The sequence below is a fragment of the Coenobita brevimanus genome, chromosome 46, assembly GCF_032717465.1.
Source record: "Coenobita brevimanus isolate Jiangsu-jjx chromosome 46, ASM3271746v2, whole genome shotgun sequence".
NCBI classification, from domain to species: Eukaryota; Metazoa; Arthropoda; class Malacostraca; order Decapoda; family Coenobitidae; genus Coenobita; species Coenobita brevimanus.
The window spans coordinates 11,326,406-11,349,274 of NC_136999.1; the positions used below are offsets into that span (position 1 = coordinate 11,326,406).

Genomic DNA, 22,869 nt, shown 5'->3' on the forward strand with positions numbered 1-22,869 from the left:
CAAGGTGGGAAATGCCACTTATATCACCAAACTTGACTTAGTAAAAGGATACTGGCAGGTCCCGCTGACGGAACGGGCTAAACAAGTGGCTAGCTTTGTTGTCAGTGGTGCAGTATATCAGTGCCAGGTGATGCCTTATGGATTGAAGAATGCTCCAGCCACTCTCCAGAGGCTTATGGATAAAGTGGTGGATGGCATACCCAATTGTGTCGTTTACATCGATGATGTCATTGTGTATGACACCAAGTGGGAGGAGCACCTTGATCATGTGGAAATGCTCATTAAGCGGTTGGAGGAAGCTGGCTTAGTAGTCAACTTAGACAAGTGCGAGTTCGTACGTGCTAAGGTCCAGTACCTTGGATTTGTTGTGGGACATGGGCAAGTGGCTCCACCTCGGGCTAAGGTGGATGCCATTTCCAACTTTGCAGCACCCCAGTGTCGCCGTGCCCTCCAGCGATTTTTGGGCATGATCGGCTATTACCGAAGATTCATTGGGAATTACTCCACAGTGCTTGCCCCTCTTACTGACTTATTGCGCAAGGATAAGAAGTGGCAGTGGACAGCCGAGTGTAAGCAAGCTTTTATTACGGTTAAGTCTCTGCTGTGCCACCACCCTATATTGCGTGCACCAGATTTTGACAAACCTTTTGTGCTGGCAGTTGATGCTAGCCGAGTAGGGGTAGGAGCAGTGTTGATGCAGCCAGATGAGGGCCAGGTTGAACATCCCATATCATACTTCTCAAAGAAGTTTAATAGAGCCCAGAAGAACTATTCCGTCATAGAGCAGGAGTTATTAGCGATTATCCTGGCCCTGCAACACTTTGCTGTCTACCTGCCCCCTTTTGGCCCTGTGATCAAGATTTATTCAGACCATCATCCCCTGCAGTTTTTGAACAGGTTTAAATTTAAGAACCAGCGTTTGACCCACTGGAGTTTGCTTTTGCAAGAGTACAATTTAGAAGTTAGGCATATTAAGGGGACTGATAACGTAATTGCTGATTGTTTATCCAGGGAGGGGTCAGGGTCTTGATTCGAAAATTTTGATCCAGGGCTCAAAATTTTCCCTTGGGGAAGGGCAGTGTTACGTTGTCCGCCTTTCCGTTCCCACGGATGCAGCCGTTACAGCTGGGCTAGGGGGATTATGCAGTATGTATCCGCGTCATTCGCGGAGTTTACATTAGCGAGTGCTACAAATTCTTTTGTTTCTTTCGTTCCCGCCACTGAGGGCAATTTTATTTTATACCATGCTGAGTATGCATTTGATTATTTTGATTGTCTTATGTGAGCTACCAGTATATTTAATGATGTTTTGCTTGCATTAGAAGTACCAATTCATTGTATAGAGAGAGAGAGGGGCACAAATATAAGTTCTTATTAATTAATTTGATTATGCGTTCGCGCTTTGCCGTGCACGAGCCTTGATCAGGTTCAGTCTCTTCCCAGCTAGCTTCCGTATCGTGCGTGTGTGCACAGTCTCTCTCTCCCCAGTCATTTTTTTTTCTGCCGAGCTGGCGTTTTCATTTAAGTTTATTTTTATTCTTTTGTTGCTGACTGAGGGAAGTAATTATTTTATTTTGTTTTTGTAACCGTGTTGTCTTTGGAGGGCCAGTTTGGCTCACCGTGGTCTTCTCGCTGCCTTTGTTAACGTTCCCCAACACACGTACATACACACACCCCTAACCCCTACACAGTTAATCCCATTTCTTTGCTCAAGGCTAGTGAGAACCATCGTGAGCTATTAACTGCGTTCCCCCCTTGGACACGGGTTAAGTAGAAGTCGTCACCACTGGAAGTAAGTGGGAGGTGTTCCTGTATACTGTCTCGGGCGGTATTGCTTCCGGTAGTGACGATAGTAGGCTAGATCTATAGGTAGGCTGTTCCGTTTTATTATCAAAGTACAGAGTGTTGCGTTCTTAAGTAAGTACTTTTCCGTTGCGCAGTTTTTCTCTAGTTTGCGGAGTGTCAGTGCCGGGGTCTGCGTTATTTTTGCAACGCAGTGGAGGCCGATCATCTAAGGCTGACTTGTCTTTTTGTAATAGCCCCGGGCTTTCGCCACCGTAACAGTGGCGACCTCGCATCAGGATATCCTAACAGTGCCTTTTTCTTGCTAGGATATCGTTACCTTGGCGTTCTCTGTGCTTTGAGGTGAAGTTGATGTGTTTGTAGTTTCTCAGTCAGCATTAGTATTTCATTATTCAGTACTGCCATTGATTTGTCGCCATGGAGTCACGCGTGTCTACACCAGATCGCGTACGTGCTGAGTCACCTGTGTATATGGAACAACGAGAGGCACATAGCAAAGGTACTCCCCGTGTGAGCCCTGAGTTTGACTATGGTGCTGAGTTGCCTCGTTTTGCTACCCCACTATTACCATCTATGATGCCGCCGAGCCAGTTTAGAGCAGTTCCCCCGGGTATGTCTGGTGCTTTCCCTGGAGCTGTTCATTCCACTCCCATATACCCTGGAGTTTTGTCACCGGAGGCTCAGTTGCAGTTGGAGTTAAAAAAGATGAAGATGCAGCGTGCAAAAGAAGAGAGGGAGATGGAGATGCAGCGTGCAAGAGAGATGGAGTTGCAGCGTGAAAAAATGCGATTTGAGCTGAAGACTCGCTTGGAGGTGACTGCTAATAGACCAACTTCAGATACCCAAACCTCAGGCCGTGCAGAGGATTGGGAGAGTTGGTTCTCAAGGAGTCTAAAATTAGTGCCAGCATTTGATGAGTTGAAGGTGACAGAATGGTTTGTCAGGTTTGAGAAGGCTAGGGAGTTTGAGTGGCCAAGGCAGCGCTGGGTGGGGTTGGTATCTAATGTGCTGAAGGGAAAAGCCTTTGAAGTGTATAATAGGTTGAGCTCTGAGGATGTAGATGATTATGATGAATTTAAAACAGCCATCCTGAAGGCATATGAACTTAGACCAGAGGCTTATCGGTTGTTGTTCCGTGGTGCTCGGAAAAGGCCTGCTGACACCTATATGGCCTACGCCAGGTATCTGGAGGAGAGGTTAGACGAGTGGTTGCTGAGTGAGAGCGCCACTTCGTATAACGAGGTGCGTGAACTGCTTTTGATGGAATATTTTACCAACATGGCTGACAAAGAAATTGGTGTTAAAATTAGGGAGAAGAGATTCAAGACCGTGAAGGAAGCAGCGACGTGGGCTGATGACCGGGTGTTTGCCTTGCGGAGTATGGGGGTCAAGTACGCTAATTTTCAGTATTCCAGGGAGAGGACTGTGAGTGGCCCTGCCTGGGATAAATCTCCCGTGAATCAGTCCAAGGGAAGTTCAGAGGAGAAAAAGAATTCAGGGAGAAAGAGCCCTGTATCCAGTTCGAAGCTAGTTTGTTACTTTTGCAAACAGAGTGGGCACATCAAGCCTAACTGCCCTAAGTGGAAGGCCTCCCAAAATGCCAAACCAGTGGCACTAATTGTAGGTTCGAGTCAGGTGAACGAGAGGAGTTGGGAGAGTGGTAACGGTGAGGGAGAAGTCTGTGGAAAGCTGGAGTTCAGCCGGCTGTGCTCGCTGCCAGCTCAGGCTGAAAAGGTTACCCAACATGCTACGCCACCTCCGGATGAACTGCCTCAGAAATCGTCCCTAGACTGGTGTAAACCTTTTATATGTCACGGCACAGTGAAAATTCATGGGATCAGTTATCCAGTTACTGTGGTTCGTGATACCTGTGCACAACAGTCTGTGTGCAGAAACGTGACTGGAGGGCCTGTAAACTCAGGGAAGTATGTGCTGTGTAGAGGCATGAACTCAGATGAATACTATGATTATGTTCATGTGGAACTCGATTGCCCCATTGTTCAGGCTGCAGCTCAAGTAGCTGTTGCTGATGTAATGCCAGTAGAGGGGATTGATTTTCTGCTGGGGAACGACCTGGCTGGGGAGAAAGTATTTCCATCTCTTCCCCCACCAGTTGTTGTGGCAGAGAAGTGTTTTGACGCCCCAGAAATTGGTATTGAAGTTGATGCAGAAGTGGAAGCCATGTTCCCGGTCTGTGCAATTACAAGATCTATGGCACAGGTTGCAGCCCGGGAGGAAGAACTGGTGAAGTCACAGGTTCTTGGGGTCGACTGTGGTGAGGCAGGGCCACCAATGGAGGAACCTAGTGAGCAGAGTGTTGCTGTAGTGGGTGAGGAGAGTGGGAATGCGTGCATGGGCGCCGCCCCACTTCCCACTCAGGACACTAGAGGTGGTGTTGAGTGTGTCTGTGTGGAGACTGAACCCAGCCCATCGACTGAATTAGGAGAATTTCAGGACGCTGGGGTCGACTGTGGGGATGCAGGACCACCGTCAAACGCGCCTGAGGAACAGAGTGTCACTGTTGAGGGTAGAGGTGATGATGATGTCAGTGTGGAGTCTGACATTCCTCCCCCTGTCGAGTGTACTAGAGGTGACGCTGAGATTGATCGCCCTTCGCAATCCAGTGTCCCGACCAGTCCCTTATCTCAGTCCTCAGTAGAGCTGGCGGGTGTTGGGTCAGCAGAATTGAGGGTGAAGCAACAGGAGGATGTAACATTAAAGCCCTTGTTTGCTCGAGTAGGGGAAGAAAGAAGTATGGAGTGTGGTAAGGAGTTCCTGATTAAAGACAATGTTTTACATCGCCGATGGACGCCCACTGGCGCCACGGTGGATGGAGGAGTGGGTGAGTTAGTGCAGGTGGTGGTGCCTGTGCAGTATAGGGTGCCGTTAATACAGTTAGCACATGAGGGACCTTTAGCAGGTCACTTGGGAAACAGAAAGACAGTGCAGCGCTTAAGATATAACTTTTGGTGGCCAAGTATGCCGGGACAAGTTGCTGCGTACATCAAGAGCTGTCACACGTGTCAGATAGTGGGCAAGCCTAATCAAGTTCTTCCTGTGGCCCCTTTGACTCCCATTCCTGCAGTTGAACCTCCGTTTACCCGGGTAATCATTGATATCGTGGGCCCTTTACCTCCTACTTCTGCTGGAAACAAGTATTTGTTAACCATAATGGATGTTACAACGCGATACCCAGAGGCTATACCAATCAGAAGCATGCAGGCGAAGTCAGTAGTCAAGCAACTTATCCTGTTCTTTACTCATTTTGGCCTGCCCAAGGAGTTGCAGTCAGACCGTGGAGTGAATTTTACATCTAATTTGTTTAAGCAGACAATGACAGAGTTGGGCATCAAACACATTTTGTCCAGTGCCTACCATCCGCAGTCACAAGGTGCCCTGGAGAGGCATCATCAGACCTTAAAGACCATGCTGCGCAGCTTCTGCTATGATAGTGGAAAGGATTGGGGCTTAGCGGTACTCTTTGTTATGTTTGCAGTGAGAGAGGTACCAACTGAGTCGTTAGGGTTTTCACCCAATGAGTTAGTGTTTGGGCACAGAGTTCGTGGTCCCTTGGATGTGGTGCGAGAGGCCTGGAGTAACAACAAATCTGGCAACCAGGAATCCATGCTTGACTATGTCTGCCGCACTCGGGAGAGACTGCATTGCGCTTTAGAGCTTGCCCGTGACCATCTAATCGGGGCTCAAGTGAAAATGAAGGCTCATTACGATAAGGTCAGAAGTCGTGAGTTTAAGCAAGGAGATGAAGTTTTGGCACTGCTGCCCATGCAAGGAAAACCTCTGGCGGCTAGATTCAGTGGTCCTTATATTGTGAAGAAGAGAGTTGGGGAACTTGACTATCTAATTGTTACCCCAGATAGGCGGAAGAGTACTCAGTTGTGCCACATTAATATGTTGAAGCCATACTACCGCCCAGTTGATTCTCATTGTGGGATGACTGCTGATGTCTCTCACCTGGGATGTGAAGGACGGGGAAGGGAGGACGTGGCATCAAGGGAACGTGCTGTGGAGGGAGCTGTTGGTGCCGGTGATGTGAGTAGTGGACCAGGGTTACAGCCACAGTCCCTGGAAGGTGACTTTGGAGTGGACGTTGAGGGAACCAGGGATAAGAGCGCTCCTGTAGTTTTGGCGGTTGGTAGTGAGTTGGAGGAGCAGGAGGAAGTGCTTAGTCGTGGTGAGATGTTACCAGCTGACCTATGGGAGGGCAATGGTTATGCAGCTCTGGTGGAGAAATTGCGACACCTTGAGCCAGTAAAGCGAGAAGAGCTGTGCAACAGATTATGGAAACATCCGAAAGTTTTTGGAGATTCACCGGGATTGACAACTTGGGCTACTCATGACATTGACGTTGGGGATAGTAAGCCTGTAAAATTAGCTCCTTACCGCATCAACCCTATCAGACAGAAAGCTCTCGATAGTGAGATCAAGTATATGTTGGACCATGGATTGATCAAGAGGAGTTTCAGTGAGTGGAGTTCACTAGTTACCTTGCAGCCGAAGCCAGATGGGAAGGTTAGGTTGTGTGTGGACTTCCGGAAGGTTAACTCACTGTCTAAGACCGATGCTTATCCCTTGCCTCGGGTCGATGACTCTGTGGACAAGGTGGGAAATGCCACTTATATCACCAAACTTGACTTAGTAAAAGGATACTGGCAGGTCCCGCTGACGGAACGGGCTAAACAAGTGGCTAGCTTTGTTGTCAGTGGTGCAGTATATCAGTGCCAGGTGATGCCTTATGGATTGAAGAATGCTCCAGCCACTTTCCAGAGGCTTATGGATAAAGTGGTGGATGGCATACCCAATTGTGTCGTTTACATCGATGATGTCATTGTGTATGACACCAAGTGGGAGGAGCACCTTGATCATGTGGAAATGCTCATTAAGCGGTTGGAGGAAGCTGGCTTAGTAGTCAACTTAGACAAGTGCGAGTTCGTACGTGCTAAGGTCCAGTACCTTGGATTTGTTGTGGGACATGGGCAAGTGGCTCCACCTCGGGCTAAGGTGGATGCCATTTCCAACTTTGCAGCACCCCAGTGTCGCCGTGCCCTCCAGCGATTTTTGGGCATGATCGGCTATTACCGAAGATTCATTGGGAATTACTCCACAGTGCTTGCCCCTCTTACTGACTTATTGCGCAAGGATAAGAAGTGGCAGTGGACAGCCGAGTGTGAGCAAGCTTTTATTACGGTTAAGTCTCTGCTGTGCCACCACCCTATATTGCGTGCACCAGATTTTGACAAACCTTTTGTGCTGGCAGTTGATGCTAGCCGAGTAGGGGTAGGAGCAGTGTTGATGCAGCCAGATGAGGGCCAGGTTGAACATCCCATATCATACTTCTCAAAGAAGTTTAATAGAGCCCAGAAGAACTATTCCGTCATAGAGCAGGAGTTATTAGCGATTATCCTGGCCCTGCAACACTTTGCTGTCTACCTGCCCCCTTTTGGCCCTGTGATCAAGATTTATTCAGAATATCATCCCCTGCAGTTTTTGAACAGGTTTAAATTTAAGAACCAGCGTTTGACCCACTGGAGTTTGCTTTTGCAAGAGTACAATTTAGAAGTTAGGCATATTAAGGGGACTGATAACGTAATTGCTGATTGTTTATCCAGGGAGGGGTCAGGGTCTTGATTCGAAAATTTTGATCCAGGGCTCAAAATTTTCCCTTGGGGAAGGGCGTGTTACGTTGTCCGCCTTTCCATTCCCACGGATGCAGCCGTTACAGCTGGGCTAGGGGGATTATGCAGTATGTATCCGCGTCATTCGCGGAGTTTACATTAGCGAGTGCTACAAATTCTTTTGTTTCTTTCGTTCCCGCCACTGAGGGCAATTTTATTTTATACCATGCTGAGTATGCATTTGATTATTTTGATTGTCTTATGTGAGCTACCAGTATATTTAATGATGTTTTGCTTGCATTAGAAGTACCAATTCATTGTATAGAGAGAGAGAGGGGCACGAATATAAGTTCTTATTAATTAATTTGATTATGCGTTCGCGCTTTGCCGTGCACGAGCCTTGATCAGGTTCAGTCTCTTCCCAGCTAGCTTCCGTATCGTGCGTGTGTGCACAGTCTCTCTCTCCCCAGTCATTTTTTTTTCTGCCGAGCTGGCGTTTTCATTTAAGTTTATTTTTATTCTTTTGTTGCTGACTGAGGGAAGTAATTATTTTATTTTGTTTTTGTAACCGTGTTGTCTTTGGAGGGCCAGTTTGGCTCACCGTGGTCTCGCTGCCTTTGTTAACGTTCCCCAACACACGTACATACACACACACACCCCTAACCCCTACACAGTTAATCCCATCTCTTTGCTCAAGGCTAGTGAGAACCATCGTGAGCTATTAACTGCGTTCCCCCCTTGGACACGGGTTAAGTAGAAGTCGTCACCACTGGAAGTAAGTGGGAGGTGTTCCTGTATACTGTCTCGGGCGGTATTGCTTCCGGTAGTGACGATAGTAGGCTAGATCTATAGGTAGGCTGTTCCGTTTTATTATCAAGGTACAGAGTGTTGCGTTCTTAAGTAAGTACTTTTCCGTTGCGCAGTTTTTCTCTAGTTTGCGGAGTGTCAGTGCCGGGGTCTGCGTTATTTTTGCAACGCAGTGGAGGCCGATCGTCTAAGGCTGACTTGTTGTCTTTTTGTAATAGCCCCGGGCTGTCGCCACCGTAACAGTGGCGACCTCGCATCAGGATATCCTAACAGTGCCTTTTTCTTGCTAGGATATCGTTACCTTGGCGTTCTCTGTGCTTTGAGGTGAAGTTGATGTGTTTGTAGTTTCTCAGTCAGCATTAGTATTTCATTATTCAGTACTGCCATTGATTTGTCGCCATGGAGTCACGCGTGTCTACACCAGATCGCGTACGTGCTGAGTCACCTGTGTATATGGAACAACGAGAGGCACATAGCAAAGGTACTCCCCGTGTGAGCCCTGAGTTTGACTATGGTGCTGAGTTGCCTCGTTTTGCTACCCCACTATTACCATCTATGATGCCGCCGAGCCAGTTTAGAGCAGTTCCCCCGGGTATGTCTGGTGCTTTCCCTGGAGCTGTTCATTCCACTCCCATATACCCTGGAGTTTTGTCACCGGAGGCTCAGTTGCAGTTGGAGTTAAAAAAGATGGAGATGCAGCGTGCAAAAGAAGAGAGGGAGATGGAGATGCAGCGTGCAAGAGAGGAGATGGAGTTGCAGCGTGAAAAAATGCGATTTGAGCTGGAGAAGACTCGCTTGGAGGTGACTGCTAATAGACCAACTTCAGATACCCAAACCTCAGGCCGTGCAGAGGATTGGGAGAGTTGGTTCTCAAGGAGTCTAAAATTAGTGCCAGCATTTGATGAGTTGAAGGTGACAGAATGGTTTGTCAGGTTTGAGAAGAAGGCTAGGGAGTTTGAGTGGCCAAGGCAGCGCTGGGTGGGGTTGGTATCTAATGTGCTGAAGGGAAAAGCCTTTGAAGTGTATAATAGGTTGAGCTCTGAGGATGTAGATGATTATGATGAATTTAAAACAGCCATCCTGAAGGCATATGAACTTAGACCAGAGGCTTATCGGTTGTTGTTCCGTGGTGCTCGGAAAAGGCCTGCTGACACCTATATGGCCTACGCCAGGTATCTGGAGGAGAGGTTAGACGAGTGGTTGCTGAGTGAGAGCGCCACTTCGTATAACGAGGTGCGTGAACTGCTTTTGATGGAATATTTTACCAACATGGCTGACAAAGAAATTGGTGTTAAAATTAGGGAGAAGAGATTCAAGACCGTGAAGGAAGCAGCGACGTGGGCTGATGACCGGGTGTTTGCCTTGCGGAGTATGGGGGTCAAGTACGCTAATTTTCAGTATTCCAGGGAGAGGACTGTGAGTGGCCCTGCCTGGGATAAATCTCCCGTGAATCAGTCCAAGGGAAGTTCAGAGGAGAAAAAGAATTCAGGGAGAAAGAGCCCTGTATCCAGTTCGAAGCTAGTTTGTTACTTTTGCAAACAGAGTGGGCACATCAAGCCTAACTGCCCTAAGTGGAAGGCCTCCCCAAAATGCCAAACCAGTGGCACTAATTGTAGGTTCGAGTCAGGTGAACGAGAGGAGTTGGGAGAGTGGTAACGGTGAGGGAGAAGTCTGTGGAAAGCTGGAGTTCAGCCGGCTGTGCTCGCTGCCAGCTCAGGCTGAAAAGGTTACCCAACATGCTACGCCACCTCCGGATGAACTGCCTCAGAAATCGTCCCTAGACTGGTGTAAACCTTTTATATGTCACGGCACAGTGAAAATTCATGGGATCAGTTATCCAGTTACTGTGGCTCGTGATACCTGTGCACAACAGTCTGTGTGCAGAAACGTGACTGGAGGGCCTGTAAACTCAGGGAAGTATGTGCTGTGTAGAGGCATGAACTCAGATGAATACTATGATTATGTTCATGTGGAACTCGATTGCCCCATTGTTCAGGCTGCAGCTCAAGTAGCTGTTGCTGATGTAATGCCAGTAGAGGGGATTGATTTTCTGCTGGGGAACGACCTGGCTGGGGAGAAAGTATTTCCATCTCTTCCCCCACCAGTTGTTGTGGCAGAGAAGTGTTTTGACGCCCCAGAAATTGGTATTGAAGTTGATGCAGAAGTGGAAGCCATGTTCCCGGTCTGTGCAATTACAAGATCTATGGCACAGGTTGCAGCCCGGGAGGAAGAACTGGTGAAGTCACAGGTTCTTGGGGTCGACTGTGGTGAGGCAGGGCCACCAATGGAGGAACCTAGTGAGCAGAGTGTTGCTGTAGTGGGTGAGGAGAGTGGGAATGCGTGCATGGGCGCCGCCCCACTTCCCACTCAGGACACTAGAGGTGGTGTTGAGTGTGTCTGTGTGGAGACTGAACCCAGCCCATCGACTGAATTAGAATTTCAGGACGCTGGGGTCGACTGCGGGGATGCAGGACCACCGTCAAACGCGCCTGAGGAACAGAGTGTCACTGTTGAGGGTAGAGGTGATGATGATGTCAGTGTGGAGTCTGACATTCCTCCCCCTGTCGAGTGTACTAGAGGTGACGCTGAGATTGATCGCCCTTCGCAATCCAGTGTCCCGACCAGTCCCTTATCTCAGTCCTCAGTAGAGCTGGCGGGTGTTGGGCCAGCAGAATTGAGGGTGAAGCAACAGGAGGATGTAACATTAAAGCCCTTGTTTGCTCGAGTAGGGGAAGAAAGAAGTATGGAGTGTGGTAAGGAGTTCCTGATTAAAGACAATGTTTTACATCGCCGATGGACGCCCACTGGCGCCACGGTGGATGGAGGAGTGGGTGAGTTAGTGCAGGTGGTGGTGCCTGTGCAGTATAGGGTGCCGTTAATACAGTTAGCACATGAGGGACCTTTAGCAGGTCACTTGGGAAACAGAAAGACAGTGCAGCGCTTAAGATATAACTTTTGGTGGCCAAGTATGCCGGGACAAGTTGCTGCGTACATCAAGAGCTGTCACACGTGTCAGATAGTGGGCAAGCCTAATCAAGTTCTTCCTGTGGCCCCTTTGACTCCCATTCCTGCAGTTGAACCTCCGTTTACCCGGGTAATCATTGATATCGTGGGCCCTTTACCTCCTACTTCTGCTGGAAACAAGTATTTGTTAACCATAATGGATGTTACAACGCGATACCCAGAGGCTATACCAATCAGAAGCATGCAGGCGAAGTCAGTAGTCAAGCAACTTATCCTGTTCTTTACTCATTTTGGCCTGCCCAAGGAGTTGCAGTCAGACCGTGGAGTGAATTTTACATCTAATTTGTTTAAGCAGACAATGACAGAGTTGGGCATCAAACACATTTTGTCCAGTGCCTGCCATCCACAGTCACAAGGTGCCCTGGAGAGGCATCATCAGACCTTAAAGACCATGCTGCGCAGCTTCTGCTATGATAGTGGAAAGGATTGGGGCTTAGCGGTACCCTTTGTTATGTTTGCAGTGAGAGAGGTACCAACTGAGTCGTTAGGGTTTTCACCCAATGAGTTAGTGTTTGGGCACAGAGTTCGTGGTCCCTTGGATGTGGTGCGAGAGGCCTGGAGTAACAACAAATCTGGCAACCAGGAATCCATGCTTGACTATGTCTGCCGCACTCGGGAGAGACTGCATTGCGCTTTAGAGCTTGCCCGTGACCATCTAATCGGGGCTCAAGCGAAAATGAAGGCTCATTACGATAAGGTCAGAAGTCGTGAGTTTAAGCAAGGAGATGAAGTTTTGGCACTGCTGCCCATGCAAGGAAAACCTCTGGCGGCTAGATTCAGTGGTCCTTATATTGTGAAGAAGAGAGTTGGGGAACTTGACTATCTAATTGTTACCCCAGATAGGCGGAAGAGTACTCAGTTGTGCCACATTAATATGTTGAAGCCATACTACCGCCCAGTTGATTCTCATTGTGGGATGACTGCTGATGTCTCTCACCTGGGATGTGAAGGACGGGGAAGGGAGGACGTGGCATCAAGGGAACGTGCTGTGGAGGGAGCTGTTGGTGCCGGTGATGTGAGTAGTGGACCAGGGTTACAGCCACAGTCCCTGGAAGGTGACTTTGGAGTGGACGTTGAGGGAACCAGGGATAAGAGCGCTCCTGTAGTTTTGGCGGTTGGTAGTGAGTTGGAGGAGCAGGAAGAAGTGCTTAGTCGTGGTGAGATGTTACCAGCTGACCTATGGGAGGGCAATGGTTATGCAGCTCTGGTGGAGAAATTGCGACACCTTGAGCCAGTAAAGCGAGAAGAGCTGTGCAACAGATTATGGAAACATCCGAAAGTTTTTGGAGATTCACCGGGATTGACAACTTGGGCTACTCATGACATTGACGTTGGGGATAGTAAGCCTGTAAAATTAGCTCCTTACCGCATCAACCCTATCAGACAGAAAGCTCTCGATAGTGAGATCAAGTATATGTTGGACCATGGATTGATCAAGAGGAGTTTCAGTGAGTGGAGTTCACCAGTTACCTTGCAGCCGAAGCCAGATGGGAAGGTTAGGTTGTGTGTGGACTTCCGGAAGGTTAACTCACTGTCTAAGACCGATGCTTATCCCTTGCCTCGGGTCGATGACTCTGTGGACAAGGTGGGAAATGCCACTTATATCACCAAACTTGACTTAGTAAAAGGATACTGGCAGGTCCCGCTGACGGAACGGGCTAAACAAGTGGCTAGCTTTGTTGTCAGTGGTGCAGTATATCAGTGCCAGGTGATGCCTTATGGATTGAAGAATGCTCCAGCCACTTTCCAGAGGCTTATGGATAAAGTGGTGGATGGCATACCCAATTGTGTCGTTTACATCGATGATGTCATTGTGTATGACACCAAGTGGGAGGAGCACCTTGATCATGTGGAAATGCTCATTAAGCGGTTGGAGGAAGCTGGCTTAGTAGTCAACTTAGACAAGTGCGAGTTCGTACGTGCTAAGGTCCAGTACCTTGGATTTGTTGTGGGACATGGGCAAGTGGCTCCACCTCGGGCTAAGGTGGATGCCATTTCCAACTTTGCAGCACCCCAGTGTCGCCGTGCCCTCCAGCGATTTTTGGGCATGATCGGCTATTACCGAAGATTCATTGGGAATTACTCCACAGTGCTTGCCCCTCTTACTGACTTATTGCGCAAGGATAAGAAGTGGCAGTGGACAGCCGAGTGTGAGCAAGCTTTTATTACGGTTAAGTCTCTGCTGTGCCACCACCCTATATTGCGTGCACCAGATTTTGACAAACCTTTTGTGCTGGCAGTTGATGCTAGCCGAGTAGGGGTAGGAGCAGTGTTGATGCAGCCAGATGAGGGCCAGGTTGAACATCCCATATCATACTTCTCAAAGAAGTTTAATAGAGCCCAGAAGAACTATTCCGTCATAGAGCAGGAGTTATTAGCGATTATCCTGGCCCTGCAACACTTTGCTGTCTACCTGCCCCCTTTTGGCCCTGTGATCAAGATTTATTCAGACCATCATCCCCTGCAGTTTTTGAACAGGTTTAAATTTAAGAACCAGCGTTTGACCCACTGGAGTTTGCTTTTGCAAGAGTACAATTTAGAAGTTAGGCATATTAAGGGGACTGATAACGTAATTGCTGATTGTTTATCCAGGGAGGGGTCAGGGTCTTGATTCGAAAATTTTGATCCAGGGCTCAAAATTTTCCCTTGGGGAAGGGCGTGTTACGTTGTCCGCCTTTCCGTTCCCACGGATGCAGCCGTTACAGCTGGGCTAGGGGGATTATGCAGTATGTATCCGCGTCATTCGCGGAGTTTACATTAGCGAGTGCTACAAATTCTTTTGTTTCTTTCGTTCCCGCCACTGAGGGCAATTTTATTTTATACCATGCTGAGTATGCATTTGATTATTTTGATTGTCTTATGTGAGCTACCAGTATATTTAATGATGTTTTGCTTGCATTAGAAGTACCAATTCATTGTATAGAGAGAGAGAGGGGCACGAATATAAGTTCTTATTAATTAATTTGATTATGCGTTCGCGCTTTGCCGTGCACGAGCCTTGATCAGGTTCAGTCTCTTCCCAGCTAGCTTCCGTATCGTGCGTGTGTGCACACTCTCTCCCCAGTCATTTTTTTTCTGCCGAGCTGGCGTTTTCATTTAAGTTTATTTTTATTCTTTTGTTGCTGACTGAGGGAAGTAATTATTTTATTTTGTTTTTGTAACCGTGTTGTCTTTGGAGGGCCAGTTTGGCTCACCGTGGTCTTCTCGCTGCCTTTGTTAACGTTCCCCAACACACGTACATACACACACACACCCCTAACCCCTACACAGTTAATCCCATCTCTTTGCTCAAGGCTAGTGAGAACCATCGTGAGCTATTAACTGCGTTCCCCCTTGGACACGGGTTAAGTAGAAGTCGTCACCACTGGAAGTAAGTGGGAGGTGTTCCTGTATACTGTCTCGGGCGGTATTACTTCCGGTAGTGACGATAGTAGGCTAGATCTATAGGTAGGCTGTTCCGTTTTATTATCAAAGTACAGAGTGTTGCGTTCTTAAGTAAGTACTTTTCCGTTGCGCAGTTTTTCTCTAGTTTGCGGAGTGTCAGTGCCGGGGTCTGCGTTATTTTTTGCAACGCAGTGGAGGCCGATCATCTAAGGCTGACTTGTTGTCTTTTTTGTGATAGCCCCGGGCTGGCGCCACCGTAACAATATATATATATATATATATATATATATATATATATATATATACTCAGCAGTTTGAGTATCCGCTGCAGGCCCGGCCTATCCCGACCGAAGTGGGGACGCGTACAGCCAATGTATCACCATCAAATGGCTTAGGCTGTCTGGTAGAGAGTGTATGTAGGGTGAGAAGTGCTTGTAAGTGTAACTATAGTGCTGAAGTGACTTTGGATATATATATATATATATATATATATATATATATATATATATATATATATATATACGCACACACACACACACATGTACAGTATATATATATATATATATATATATATACAGTATATATATATATATATATATATATATATACTGTGTGTATTTTGCACCAACTTTTCCCAAGAAAATGAGACTGTAGTAGCTGGAACATCTAGGTTCACAACTGTACTACTGGATGAAGAGACATGGGGAAAAGTTCTATCCACTAATCTGATCAACCCGAGAACCAAACTCGGGTCCTTGCAGTTGCAAGCTGGACGTATTAACCAAAGAACCACCAACTTAACTCCTATTAAGTGAATGTACTACAAGGTGAAGATAACATGATACGAGGTGTCGCTTTCATTTCCAGAATCTCTGTTGATTATGATCTGACATCAAATGATAATGATGATCTAAAATCTCAATTTGTGATTCTGGGTGAATTTGCAGCTATCACAGTAATAGTCATATGATATCAAATTCAAACCAATTGCGAGAATTAAGTTCCCCTATTTCTGTCGTTAAATATAATGGTCACAGTGATTTTTATCTCTGAACATCTTACTGAATGTCATATTTGTCTTTCCGAAAAAGAAAAAAAAAACAGACAAAAGTCGTTATAATGAAATGGCAGCAGAAAATGTAGTGTTTAGTTGCAGAATGATCTGGGTCTGATGACAAACCCTAGAACAGCGGTTCTCAAACTTTTTAGACTCAATTTGGAATATTTCAAGACTTCGCGACCCACAGGGTAAGAGAGAGAGAGAGAGAGAGAGAGAGAGAGAGAGAGAGAGAGAGAGAGAGAGAGAGAGAGAGACAGACAGACAGAGAGGGAGTAACCGGTATATAGCCTATCGTAGTTATTATGAATATGCTAATTGTGTAATATGGATAATTACAGTTTCAATCAAATAAAATACACTGAAAGCATTAGGCTTATTCTATGTCCCTGCCATCCCTCAATATTTCTCTCGCGACCCACCTTTGGGTCGCGACCCATAGTTTGAGAATCACTGCCCTACAAGAAGAGGAAAACGAGAAAATAATAATCATAATAATGGAAAAGAAAAAGAAGCCCTACTCAGATAACAGTAGCAGGAGGACCCTCGAAGAAAAAGAAAGACAGAAAAAGACCATGGAAAAAGCCCCCAACTCACATATCAACATCACAGGACGTCCCATGCCTACTGACGAACTCTGGAAGGGGCAGGGATACAAGGTCATGCTGGAGGGCGGGGCAGTTAACCAGGGTGCATGTTCCTTCTACACCACGGTACCCGATGCAGGGGTCTGTTGGCACACAGAGAGGAAATTTATATGCTTTGCTGCTGGTTTTATTTGTAGGGTCAGAAGTACTGATGGGTTGATAGCTAGATGGACAGAATGAACAACGAACTGACAGACCAACAGGTAGGTAGGTAGGTAAGTAGATAGGTAGGTGGGTGGGTAGGTAGGTAGTAGGTAGGTAGGTAGATAGATGGATAATCAGATAGACAGACAAAAAGATAGTTAGATGGACAGAGACATAAAGACAGATAAACAGACTGACTAGTAGTAGCAGCAGTAGTTGTAGCCCAAGATCCATGTGAATGTGAACTCAGTGAACTACAACCCACCATCCTCCTTTTAGGGAATAAGGGGTGAAATAAGGGACGTTTGCATGGCAGCTCCACTGTTCAGTCATACCGATGCCAACACATGAAGGCATCCCTCTCCATCACTACATAGACAGACAGCTAATTTGACTGGAGGATAACACGATAATAGGCCCCTTCTTAACCGCACTGCCCGATACAAAAATATATATTCGTCTCTGCAGCTGACATACAGAATTATGATTTATGTGGATTTGGAGGTGAATTTATTGGCGGATGATCTGATTGACTGACTGGTACTTAGGATCGTATTTTAAGTGGATTTGGGTATCTCGCAACACCTCTTCCTTGGCGATTCATTCTGCACATTAAACCCCATTATCCTAAAATGTTGCTAATGCAAACTATGTCGATATTAAAAGCATATAGAAGAATATTGTCATAGATAAAATAAATAGCTAAGGAAAAGGTGTTACGAAGCGTCCTATGTCATTTTGAAAATTTGGTGTGTTTTTTGTACCCATCCATGAGTGGAACTATGATGAACAATAAATAAAGAACTATAGCACAATTAAAGGATAAATACTGACATTTCATCCCATGTAGTAGTGAGATACTGGATAATGATCATGATCATGATGATGATGATAGTAATAGCGATGATGGAGATGACCGTAATGAGGATGGTAATGGTGATAATTGGGTGACGATGCCAACGGTGGTGAAATCAGTGACAGTGATGATGAATGAGGGTGCTGCCAGTGATGGCGATGATGGTGAGTGATGATGTGATGAATGATAATGATGATGAGAAACAGTAAAGATGGTGTCGATGACGGTGCTGGTGATAATAATGATGAAAACTGTAGGTAAAGAAGGTGAAGATGACGGTGCTGGTGATAATGATGATGAAAATGGCAATGTAGATGACAACAAGTTCAACAACGATGATAATGACAACAGTGATAATGATGATACAAGGGAATTCTATGAAGATATGACTCACCTCCAAGATAACCTAGAGCAGCAGTCTTCTGGGCAAGTGTGGAGGAGGTACACCACCACCACCACACCACCATCCACACCACGCTGTTGAACCGAAAGAGGGGAAAGCAAGATGAGAGGAAATTAGCGTTAAATAATGGTAACACATAACACACATAACACATAATCTATAGATATATACTTCAGAAAAAAAACCTTTGTTAAATACATACATACGCACATACGATGGGACGGGAAAGTGATGAAATTAGTGTTGCATATGATATAAACATACATAATTACACATATCCATGTATACTACATTCATACATACAATGGTGACAAAGTGTATGGCATGTAGGAGGACTACTGGGCCTGGGGAGCAGGCTGTGAAGCCGGCAGTATGCCCAGAGTCGGCCACGAAAAAAAAAAAAAAAAAAAGGGATGGGCAGAAGAAATTAGTGTTAATATGAGACACATAACACATTAATAAATTTGAGGGAAACAAAGCAAAGTAGTGTTATATAATGATACATATTATATGTTCATACATAGGCTGAGGCAGAGAAATGAAAGTGAGTTTTATACAATGATACACAATATTCATTCATACATACATACTTAAGATGGGAGGAAAGGGGAGGAAGGAGTACAGTACTGAATAAGGGGATAAGGGAGAGGGAAGGGGGAAGGTGAAAAATAATGACCTAAAGGAGGAAGGATGGGAAGGAAGGGGCAAGGGGGGAGAAATTAGGTGAAACTGATAACACACGTAAGACAGGGGAAGGGATGCTCAACCCCTTCAGTACAAAAAGTTTTTTTTTACATTCTTGCTATTAACTTACTTTATTGAGCTTGAGATATTTTCCTAACTGTAAGGGATAGATAACTGCGATTAGTATTCCCTTCAACACTAGATATCTTTTCTAAGTTAAATATAAATGATAGGAAATAGAAACAATGGGGGGGGGGTTATATCACAGAATATCGGAAGGAAGGAATATGAGAGAATGCAGTGATTATTATTATTATTATTAGTAGTAGTAGTAGTAGTAGTAGCAGCAGCAGCAGTAACAACAACAACAACAACAACAACAATAATCATAATAATAATAATAATAATAATAATGATAAAATAACAAATAAAAATAATACGTGAGGCGGGAGAGGTAGGAGGAAGTTAAACAGCACTGAATAAAGGGAACGATAGGGAAAGGTAGTGAAAAATACTGATCAATAATTATATACGTACCCGAGGGAGGGGGAGGGGTAGAGTGAATGAGCAAAGAATAAAGGGAAGAGGAAAGGAAGATGGGAAAAGGGAAAAGCGATGAGTAAATCTGATACAGAGAAGGTGAGGAGAGTGACATCAATACTGAAACGAGAGAGAGAGAGAGAGAGAGAGAGAGAGAGAGAGAGAGAGAGAGAGAACATAATATTAGAGATGGGCGCAGTGAAACAGTAAGAAAAAAAATGAGGGGGGGGGAGCGAATGTGAAAAACTGTTAGATATACAAAACAGCAAATATTACATTCTGTACATACAACTACACACACAGCTGACATGCGTTATATTGGTGTGCATTAAAATATTCCTAAAAGTAGCGGGAAATCATGTCTGTTTCATGACTTAGATGATATAATGAAAGTCTACAGTCTGGTTTCCTCAAAGTTAAATGAGACTGGGGATTACACGACTTAAATGCAAAAATATTTCCTTTTAATAAAGTGGTTAATCCTTTCATGATCCACCAACACCATGACCTGCGAGCAAATCTAATTTTGACCTAATCATAGTCACTTTTTTATCGATTCACCTGGCCTGCGCAGTACTCTTACAGTATTTTCCCCTATCATACTTACTCCCATAATGCCTGCTCTATTCTAAGTCCTAATCATTTAACCACTTACAGTAACGAGAAATTATAACTACACGACTTGCACAATGATCAGGCGAGGATAGAAGTCGAGCCGGGACTGTTGTATTTCAATTTACAACAGACACAATTTAAATGTGTGCATACATTTTCTATTTGAACAGTTCACAACATCTACACACCAACCTTGGTCGAGGAGAGGCCATGCTAACATCCACTTGTTTAGGATTGAAAGCGACAAAGTGTGGTTTAAGAGACAGCAGTGTTGGACAGTGGTGGCAGTGAGGCAGAGTGGGCCGGAGATCCGAGATTCAGAGAATGAGGCTGGCGGGCAGGCAGGGGTGAGAATTTCCCATCCAGACTCAGGCTTGCCACACCTCACTCACTATCGTTTCTCACACAAAATTTCTCTACGTGCATGTTGCAAATTATATACAGCATTTTCCATCAGGCGTAGGCGAGTTCAAACACAATCTAAAGTATGCCTTAGCCTAAAGCTGCATACCAGGGAGATCTTGATATTACCGGAGGTTTAAGTAGGAAGTAATGCACGTACTGGCAACTGCAAACCTCCGGTCAACACCTCCGTCACACGTCTCTACGATTTCAATTTTTCCTTCTAAATGTTCCGTATAATATTTTCAAACGAATAAGACGGGTTTAGAGATGGTCTAAAGCATGCCTTAGCTCATAATGTACGCATAGATGCCTCAAGTGTTGGCATCTGCGCGCTTCACCTATGACGTCACAAGGTGTTGTGTGGACACGCAGGAAATCCCAATTCAAGGTGACCTGAGATACTCTACCTTTCTTACTCTGGTTAACGCTAGACGACTTTACTCCTCTGCAATGCCTCACAAGGTAAAAAGGTTACGATAACTCTCAATAGACACCTCTCTCTCAATCCCGCGACTCCATTCTGCTACCTCCGGTTGATTTTATTCACTTGAAAGGTGACTTCGTGCTGTGGATAATCTAATGAAGGCTTTCTATCTAGCCCCTCTGGTTCGAAAAGTCTCTTCTGAGCTGCGAAGGAAGGAATAATGAAGAATTAGCACAAGGCCATAATGCAGCTATGGTAGCCAATTGTAGGAGTAAACGGACAATAAAGGCTGGATGAAACAGAAATATAAAGGTGAGAGGTAAAACAGAAGAGCAGAAGGGGATAGCAAGGAGAGAAAGACTGGAGACAAAAAGGCCCCTTTTCACCTCTCACGACAAGCAGGGATACTGGGGAAGTATTCTTCCCTTCCCTCCTCCCCAGGGGGCTCATGAGCAACGAAAAGAATCAGAATACAGTAAGAAATGTAAAATACGTCTAATGATTGTATGTTTAATACCTTCGATCCTGGAGTGGAAAGCACACTCCCCATTTTTTGCGATAATTTCGTGTAGGACGAAAATGGAACCTGTATGACCTTCGTATATGGCAGCTGGGTGTACAGTATTATGTACTTTGAGATGCAGGTTGACTGTACGTAAGGGCCAAAGGTGTTCCATAAATGACCCTTGCAAGTTGGGGTTTTGCACTCCAGTTTGTGATTTAAGTTTTAAGCATACGACCTTCAGGGATAACCACGACGGTCTTTCCTGAGCTAAATAAAGTCGTCTAGTGTTGACCAGGTAAACTAGAGAAGTAGTCATTGCATTATTCAGAGATATTAATAGCGCTTATCTCTTCAACATGGGTGGCGTTTTCATCGGAATAGAACTGTCTGGCAGGGACAAAACTAAAATAAAACCCCGTCATGTACAGACTAAGTTCTTGTATAGTTTTCCGTATATTTTATTCTTGTTGCCACCAGACGATCATCTTCAGCTGAGTAAAGGCCTCTCGAAGTGACAGGAAGATCCATTAACCTTATCAGTGCCTCTAGTTTTGAGAGAGAGAGAGAGAGAGAGAGAGAGAGAGAGAGAGAGACTAAATTACAAAACTCATCAGGTTCCACAAAAAATCACACAAATTTCATAACCTGCAGTCACTCACCGCTTCAGTACAAGGACGTCTGGTTTAATTTTGTTGTTTGTTCTTTTGCGGTTTTCTTTTCTCGCTCTCTGGACCCTACCTCACCCCATCTGTAGGTGGGAAAAGAGGACTGAATGATGATGATGATGATCTTATTTAACCTCGTTCGCAGTGAAACATTTTTCTTTAATCTCTTCGGTACAATGATGACTAAAATTTCTGAAGCCTATAATGGTGATGATGATGATGACGATGATGATGATGATGATGACGATTCTAAAATTCTGAGGGATGTTACGATGATGATAAAAATAATAATGAGCTTCTTTAACTTTGTTCGTAGTGAACAATTTTGATTAATCTCTTCGGTACAATAATTAAAATTCCTGAAGCATGCGGTGATGATGATGATGATGATGATGATGATGATGATGATATGTTGATGATGAAGATGACGATGGTATGTTGTTGTTGTTGATGATGATGACGATGACGATAATATGTAATGGTTGATGATGATGATGACTGACGAGGATATGTTGATGATGATGCAATGACGATGATATGTTATTTGCTGACGATGATGATGACAGAATATGTTGCCTTATGCCTGGATAATGGCTACTGTGTACCGTGGGATGCAAACTACCATATCCAAGACCGTATAAGCGTTCCGTAAACTATCATCATCATCATCCAGACCGTTCTCTGCACCTGAAGACTGGGTGAGGTTGTCGTTTTGTCAGCGAGTAAAATGAAAGGGTGAGAGACTACTAATCCCTGTCAACTCTTCCTTTTTACCCACACCCGCAGGGAATACGGGGCTGCTTGGTTACCACCCAGCGTAGTGTGTTTCTCGGCTACCAGAATTTCACGTGGCTTGATACTCTGTAGAATCACCTGCAGACAGAACTATATTGAGTGAATGGATGATAGCGCCCCAACCTACCACGAAAAGACCAGAGAGAGAGAGAGAGAGAGAGAGAGAGAGAGAGAGAATTACACAGACTAGTTTTAATATTGCGGGGTTACAAATACTCTCCAGATACCTCTCTAGATACGATTTTATTATTATTATTATTATTCCTGCCTTCAATCTGTGTGTGTGTGTGTGTGTGTGTGTGTGTGTGTGTGTGTGTGTGTGTGTATTATCTGTCCGTCTGCGTCTCTGTCTCATGTATCCCTGTGTGTGTATCTCTGCGAGTGTCTATACCTGTCAAGATTCTTACTTTTTTATAGTCTTAACCTAGAATCTCTGTCCTCTGGTGAAAAGTGCGATGATGATGATGATGATGATAAC

General features: G+C 45.3%; 1 protein-coding gene across 1 annotated transcript in view; it reads right to left on the reverse strand.

The window, feature by feature from the left end:
- The window catches only part of LOC145398809 (CLIP domain-containing serine protease B15-like), a 39,180-nt gene extending 22,324 nt beyond the window's left edge, over nt 1-16,856 (reverse strand). Inside the window, exons 1-2 of the mRNA XM_080271618.1 lie at nt 16,835-16,856; nt 16,306-16,438 (exon numbers count right to left, since the gene is read on the reverse strand). Coding sequence (XP_080127744.1) covers nt 16,306-16,438; nt 16,835-16,856 — 155 coding nt within the window. The remainder of the gene's footprint in view (nt 1-16,305; nt 16,439-16,834) is intronic.
- Nucleotides 16,857-22,869: the final 6,013 nt, after the last annotated feature.